Source organism: Rattus norvegicus, chromosome 3 (assembly GCF_036323735.1).
Source record: "Rattus norvegicus strain BN/NHsdMcwi chromosome 3, GRCr8, whole genome shotgun sequence".
Lineage (NCBI taxonomy): Eukaryota > Metazoa > Chordata > Mammalia > Rodentia > Muridae > Rattus > Rattus norvegicus.
Window position 1 is genome coordinate 94,300,977 of NC_086021.1, and position 8,185 is coordinate 94,309,161.

The 8,185-nt window shown below is 35.6% G+C and overlaps 1 protein-coding gene across 1 annotated transcript; it reads left to right on the plus strand.

The window, feature by feature from the left end:
- Positions 1 to 5,409: 5,409 nt before the first annotated feature.
- Olr623 (olfactory receptor 623) lies at positions 5,410 to 6,345 on the plus strand. The gene has a single exon (NM_001000651.1). It carries the CDS (start codon positions 5,410 to 5,412, stop codon positions 6,343 to 6,345), a length of 936 nt encoding a protein of 311 aa, NP_001000651.1.
- Positions 6,346 to 8,185: the final 1,840 nt, after the last annotated feature.

The following is an 8,185-nucleotide window of genomic DNA, read 5'->3' on the forward strand; positions in this document are numbered from 1 at the left end:
CTCACACTGTCTTTAAGAGTCAAAGGTTAATCAAAAATAACAATTGTCTGTCCCCCCTTTTATGTGAGCCATATATGCTAACAAGTATACTTTTTTTTTATTAACTTGAGTATTTCTTATATACATTTCGAGTGTTATTCCCTTTCCCAGTTTCCGGGCAAACATCCCCCTAATCCCTCCCCCTCTCCTTCTGTATGGGTGTTCCCCTCCCCATCCTCCCCACATTGCCGCCCTCCCCCCAACAATCACGTTCACTGGGGGCTCAGTCTTAGCAGGACCCAGGGATTCCCCTTCCACTGGTGCTCTTACTAGGATATTCATTGCTACCTATGAGGTCAGAGTCCAGGGTCAGTCCATGTATAGTCTTTAGGTAGTGGCTTAGTCCCTGGAAGCTCTGGTTGCTTGGCATTGTTGTTCATATGGGGTCTCGAGCCCCTTCAAGCTCTTCCAGTTCTTTCTCTGATTCCTATTCTCAGTTCAGTGGTTTACTGCTGGCATTCGCCTCTGTATTAGCTGAATTCTGGCTGTGTCTCTCAGGAGAGATCTACATCCGGCTCCTCTCGGCCTGCACTTCTTTGCTTCATCCATCTTGTCTAATTGGATGGCTGTATATGTATGGGCCACATGTAGGGCAGGCTCTGAATGGGTGTTCCTTCTGTGTCTGTTTTAAACTTTGCCTCTCTATTCCCTGCCAAGGGTATTCTTGTTCCCCTTTTAAAGAAGGAGTGAAGCATTCACATTTTGATCATCCGTCTTGAGTTTCATTTGTAAGTTTCATTCATAAGGCTGCGATGAACATAGTGGATCCTCGCCAGCATCTGCTGTCACCTGAGTTTTTCATCTTAGGCATTCTCACTGGTGTGAGGTGAAATCTCAGGGTTGTTGTGATTTGCATTTCCCTTATGACTAAAGATGTTGAACATTTCTTTAGGTGTTTCTCAGCCATTCGGCATTCCTCACCTGTGAATTCTTTGTTTAGCTCTGAACCCCATTTTTAATAGGGTTATTTGTCTCCCTGCGGTCTAACTTCTTGAGTTCTTTGTATATTTTGGATATAAGGCCTCTATCTGCTCTAGGATTGGTAAAGATCTTTTCCCAATCTGTTGGTTGCCGTTTTGTCCTAACCACAGTGTCCTTTGCCTTACAGAAGCTTTGCAGTTTTATGAGATCCCATTTGTCGATTCTTGACCTTAGAGCATAAGCCACTGGTGTTTTGTTCAGGAAATTTTTTCCAGTGCCCATGTGTTCCAGAGCTAACGAGTATACTTAATTCTGATTGGCTTTTTACCTTTTATTTTCCAACTTTGATCAATCACAGTGAATTCTGGTTTGTAAGAGAAAGGCAGTGCTTGGATATTTTCTGTGTCTTAGAATATGGTTAAAGAGAACATGAAAAAGGTCAAAAAATGATTAAAAAAGAGAAAATGAGGAAGAGAAAAAGCTGAATGCTGATATCAAAATTGGTTCTCAAACTCTCCTTAGTTGTTCACCCTGCTTCCCATTCTGTTGGGCCCCCTAGTAGGCCTTCTTTTTCTTATATCTTTTGTCCCTCGGGCATTTAATCGTTTAACCAGCTTTATTAAACAACAGGTAGATAATACAGCAGCAAAACCTATTCAAGTATATTATCATAGGCTAGCTATGGGAGATGCTTTGATGATGGCCAAGCTCACTTACACATCTCCTCCCAGCCCATGCAAGGATATTTTTGTCCTTCAGCCAAATGAGGCCAACATTCTTTTCTACCTGCTCTCTTGATGCCTTTCCTGAAATGTCAATGAATTGTCACCCCTGAGTGTTGAGCTGGACAGTCAATGATGGTCAGAGAGAGAAATATTCATGAATAAAGGGCCTAAGACAGGAGGGCTGCCATTAGCTGCTGCCTTATCCCATGACAGACCCTGGCCATAAGATTCTCTTGGCCGTGTGACAAATATTACTCCAATTACAGATGCAGTTCCCGAGGGGCTCATTCCAGGACAGCACATCCATTTGGCCACCTTTTCATTTGACTATAAGGAAGGGGGAGATGTTGGGAGCAATGCGCTTGAAGCCCTCCATTGTTGATGTTATTATTATGGTTAGTATTAAGCATTACTCAGTTCATGGAAAATCCTCAGACAGCTGGAGAAGACTAATACAAATCTGGTGGTCAAAATGAATAATAATATGATACGTCAAGATACCCAATGTGAAGACCTGTAACCTTTCTGAAAAACCAACATCCTGCTGACAAATAGATATGACAAACCTGAGACGTTTCTGACATCCTGTCAACATCAGCCGATTCCCTGACCACATGACATTGTGTCCTTAGCCTGTGTAAATGTTTCCTACTTCCCCTTTCCCTCTGTCACCCATGCTATGGTATAAATTCAGCCTTGGGGAAAAATAAAATTGTCACCTTGATCAGAAACTTGTCTAGGAGTCCTTCTTCAGGTCTCTTGTCCCACATTCTCCTCCAGGTAGCCCAACACCCTTCGCTTACACAATTATAGCTGGGTACAACAATTACTTATTCTTTGCACTTTTGCATCTTCTGACACTTTTGATATCCTCTGCTGTATACAGAATCTTCTAGACATGATGGAAGAGAGACATCATCTTTGATTAAAACAAAAGTGTTAGAGGATAACATCTTCTCTCCAAATTCCAGAAGTAATATATTTTCCAGCTGCCTTACAAAGTTTCTCTTCTGTTACATTCAGAATGATGAACTTTAATCTTTATACTTATTTTTCCATATAATATATTTTAACTGTTTTCCTCCCTCAACCTCTCCTAGAACTTCCTTATCTCTTTATCCACCAATCTTTAAATTCTCTCTTTATGAAAAATGTCCTAGCATAAAAGCAAAAGCCAACAAGACAAAAATATTCCAAAACAATCTATAACCCATCCCCCAAATAATACTGCCATTAGCTTATGACCATATCTTGAACAATGAGCCCACTACAGACACTTTATATTGAAACTGTAACAACTAACACATAGACAGAGACAGACAGACAGACAGACAGACACACACACACATCAAATTCACACACAGTTCCCTTTATGTCTCCTATCAAGAATCAAGAAACACCCCCCAAAAAAAGTACAATGCTGCTTTAGAGATGGTCAAATTTTCTTCCTGTTCTTCAGAAAAGGAAATTTCTTTCAAGTCCTTAAGGCTCTTTGGATTTCAACAGTAATATTGCCCATGGGAGGCACTGTGCTTAGACAGTGGCTACTGCAAGGAAAAAAGTAAATTGTACCTTCAAAATTCTCAAGAGGCCTAAGAGTGAGGAGTGCAAAGGTGGACAGGTGATTATGCTGCTCATAAACATCATTTATAGAAAGCTTTTAAAGGAAGTTGTTGCCTTGTATTCAAATTTAAAGCTGTGATGATTTCTTTTGTTTGTCCTTGGCTCCAGTCATATTTTCAGAATTTGATGTGGATCTATGAATTTTTACCTTTGAATATGTCTGTAAATTGTACTTTCAAGATGATCTCATTTATCTCTAAGTATGGAAAATAATTAGCCTTCAAGATGAAAGTTAACTTTCCTATCTACTGAAGAAATATAGAAAGGCAAATTTATAAATTTTAAATCTTATTCTTCTTAAAGTGTAGTGGAATTTTCAACATGGAAAAGAGAAAGGAAATCTTGAAAATGTTTTGAGCAATCAAGTTTGTCAGGCCTGGTTTTCAGTCTTCTGTTTTATTTCATGTGCTCATTTCATGACAAGTCAGCAAGATGAGCACTGACAAGAGTAGTTGTGTGTTGAGAAGTATTACAAACTAATCAGAAGTTTGTCCATAAGTCATGTGCGGGTAGGTGTTCAATGTTTACCTTGTTGTTTTTTTTAAAGTTATTAACACAGGTGTACAGGTGTTATAAAAATATTGAACCAATGGGCGTGGATCCTGTTGTTGTTTACAAGTTCTTCTGATTGCTAGATTTTTGTATTTGACTCTCTTTATGAAACAATTTTTCTCTAGAAATAAAGCCTAAATTTCAAATATATATATCTACTTATTTAAGAAATGAAACATTTACTATGCTTTGTGAAGGTGCTACCACTTGTATACTTTTAAAAGATAAGTTCTAATGTTTCAGTGATTAAATGGGAGACAAAGTATTAGGAAGAATTCTCAAACATGATGCATTTCAGACTTCTATTGTTAGTGTAATAAAAACAAATAAAGTAAAAACTTTGAGTCAATGTAATACCTAATTCTTTCAAGTTCATCTATTTAAAGCCTCAAGTAGCTATACAGGTCACCATTACTGAAATGATAAATTATGGAAAGTACAGGTTAATACCATAAATATGATTTGCAATGAAGGGTCCACTATGGTCAGTAAACTGGGATTTAGGTTAATGTAGAAATCCCTTCTATATATCATTTAAATTTTGTCAGCAGACACAGAGAGTAAGTACATGGTTCCTGCTCTTCTGCTTTAATAGCTTTAGAGTATTGTTTAATAGTATAGTTACAGAATAGAGAATATATGTGAATCCACAAATAAGTTTGAAGCAGAATCAAACTAATATATTTTTACTACAAAGCATAGATGATTATATGCTATCTTCAGATTTGTTAGTTACACATAAACTGTGTAGACTTCAAATTATCTGTGAATTACAGATATTTTTCCTGAAGTTTTTATACACTTTTAATGACTCTAGATTTAACTAAATGCAATATTTTATACTAATGTGTACATGTATTTCTATAGTAGAAGTGCAAACATTTATTAAATATATCAGTACTGAAAGTTACTATAATTTTACCTTCTCAATTATCTTCAGAACGTAAACAACATAGTATATATTATTAACTTCAATAAATGATTCTCATTTCTCTACATCTCTGCCATAATATTTCATGAAATATTTCTTATCAGTCACATAATTCTCATTTTAAAAAATTTTAAAAGTCACAAATATATTGCTTTAGAAAATAATAATAAGGCAGCTACTCTATTTCATGTTGGAGTGAAAACACTACATGGGTAAAAATTCTTTTCAATAAACTATGTAAATTAAAGCATAACTAAGACATAATTTCCCCATTATATTGTATGATTTACCTGTTTCAAAATTTTGCACAGAGAAATATCACATTTTATTTTTTATTGGAAAATTGTAATATTAATTTATATTTTAACAAATAAAAGATTGTTGATACCATTACAGAACATATTATTAGGGATAATCAATTAGGAACTATTTGAAATATGAAGTTAAATTCCACATACCATGGCAATTTATATTGATTTATAAATTATCAATAGGGTTTTGTTTCAATAATCTCCAATACTTGTTTCTAATGCTGGCATATTTGTAATTACATAGGAAATATTTTACATAAATCCTTTTCCCATAGATACTCAATTATTCTTGTGGGGAAGATAATAAATGGAATGCCAGAGGAACATTTCAGAATTTCTCCTCATGGGGCTATCTTCCAAGCACAATATTGAAGTGCTTTGCTTCATTTTCTTCTTATTCTGCTACTTTGCCATCTTGTGTTGGAATCTTCTCATCTTTTTCTCAATTAGATACAGTTCTCTCTTCAATCAACCCATGTACTATTTCCTCAGTCATTTATCTTCCATGGACATTTGCTATACCTCCTGTGTGACACCCAAATTGATTGGGGATCTGCTTGTAAGGAGAAAAAACATCTCCCATAGCAACTGCATACTGCAGGTATTTGTCATGCACTTCTTCGGAATGATTGAAATCTTAATCCTGACAGCCATGGCCTTTGACCGCTGTGTGGCCATCTGTAGGCCTCTTCACTACATGGTCATCATGAGCAGACCCAGGTGCCACGTTCTTATCTGGGCTTCCTGGATTGGTGGTGTTGCCCATTCCCTTCCCCAGGTTATGATGTTAATCTGTTTGCCCTTCTGTGGCCCCAACGAAATTGATAACTACTACTGTGACATTTTCTCTTTGCTGAAAGTTGCTTGCACTGACACCTACATCACTGGTATCCTCATGGTTGCCAATTCAGGAGTTGTTGCTTTTGTAATCTTTGTTCTCTTGTTTGGTTCATATGTAGTTATACTGTTCACATTAAGACATTACTCAGCAGAGGGGAGACGCAAAGCTCTTTCTACCTGTGGGTCCCATATCTCTGTGGTTATTTTATTCTTTGGACCTTCCATCTTTTCCTACCTTAGACCACCTACCACTTACCCTGAGGACAAAATCTTTGCCCTGCTTTACACTATTATTGCTCCTATGTTCAACCCCCTCATATATACTCTAAGAAATACAGAGATGAAGACTGCCATAAAGAAGGTTTGGTGTCAAACAACATTTTTAGGAGAAAAGCATAATTAATTTGCTTTATTAATAGTATCTTTAAATAGTGCACAGCTATTAAAGAAGATTTATCATCAAGAGGAGCAATTAGTATCTTAACTGTTCAAACTTTTGTTCATACATATTTAGCAAAAATGAGAATATGAAGAATAATTATTATTACATATTTTACTTTGCAACCTAGTAAGAAAATGAACATTGAAATTATTCCAGGTTTAAGAAATGATTTTTATATTACACAATCATTTTCCATATGTATTTAGTGTTACTAGCTTTTTAACTTTATTTATTCCATGATGATAAACCTTTTCTTTCAAGTACTAGGAATAGCTTCAAACTGTCTTCAGAAGTGTTATACTAATGAACTTTGTAATGTGACAGGATTTGTAAATAATCCATTATATGATCCTCCTATATAAATAAATCATTCTATGAAAATGTGAAAAAAAGAATTTTAGTGATTCTGACACCAAAGGTTCCTCATGAATTCAGCTGAGAGTTGCTACCCTGACGACTCTCCTTATAAATGTCATAGGCACAGACAGTAGCTTTATGATAGTTCCCAGTTATTTGCACAAACAATGACTTTGTGAATTGTAATAGGTTTAGGGTGAATTTATGAGATTGTCTCTCCAAATGTTCTCAGCTTGTAGAAATACTGAATTAGAAAATATATATTTTCTTTTCAATAAAACTTAATTAATTGAGGAGCTCTATGATTACATGTTTGGGAAAAGGCAGGACATGTTAGATTATGTTTCTATTTACATGAGAAAAGTTTCTATTCAATTGTGATCAAATGATATAGGGTCAGGAAATTCTTTTTCTGCTTTTATAATCCTTAATCTATTTGTTATCATATAAAGTAATGTTTTGCATGGTGATCTTTTGATATACATGGTACTGCACCATCCTCTAGCACTCTTGGGAACCTCCTACCATTTTTCTGATTTGTTTTGTTTATAAATTAATATTTGTTGCATATTCTTTCTTTCTCCCAACTCCTCCAAGTACCTCCCTACCTCTGAACCTATTCAACTTCATGTTCTCCCCCATTTCTCTCTCTCTCTCTCTCTCTCTCTCTCTCTCTCTCTCTCTCTCTCAAAAAAAATTAAAATAGAATCAAAATCAACAAACAGACAAGTCAAAAAGTATATTAAAACTACACCTGGTTATGGGGCCTATCCTAGAGTACAACTAAAATACTTAGTGTCAATCTTTTGGGAAAAATAGATCTTCCCTTTCCCATCAGGCATCAAATGGAAATAGCATCTTTTTATGGGAAAATTTGTGTCTACTTCCACTTTGCCATCATGAGATTTTGTCCAGAGTGACCATCTATAGTTCTTGAATTGTTATCATAGTCTGTCTGATTTCACTAGTATATCAGTCCTGCTATTTTTGAATGGTGCTTTTTCTTAGCATCTTTTACCACCTCTGACTTTTACAATTTTTCTATTTCTTTTTCAACACAAATGCTGAACATTGAGGGGAATGGTTTAATAAAGAAATTTAATTTAATGCTGAGTGTTCAAAAGTCTCTCACTCTCTGCACATTGTCCAGTTGTAGGTCTTTATTTATTGCCATCTCCTACAAGAGGAGCCTTCTCTGATAAGGGCTGTGTAATACCTGGATTTAGTTTTAATCAATATAGCAATTGATGTCACTGAGAGTCATTTTATTTCATGTTTCCTTAGCATAATAATAGTAGTACCTAGTTCCTTTTTTTAACTTTTCCATATGTTATTTTATTTATTTAACTTTTTATTGGGTATTTCATGTATTTACATTTCAAATATTATCCCCTTTTCCAGTTCCCTTGTCTCCCACTTTCCCTCCGCCTGCTTCTATGAGAAT

Excerpts from the sequence above, each read along its gene's own strand:
- Olr623 (NM_001000651.1), top strand. The coding sequence starts at position 5,410 with ATGGAATGCCAGAGGAACATTTCAGAATTTCTCCTCATGGGGCTATCT.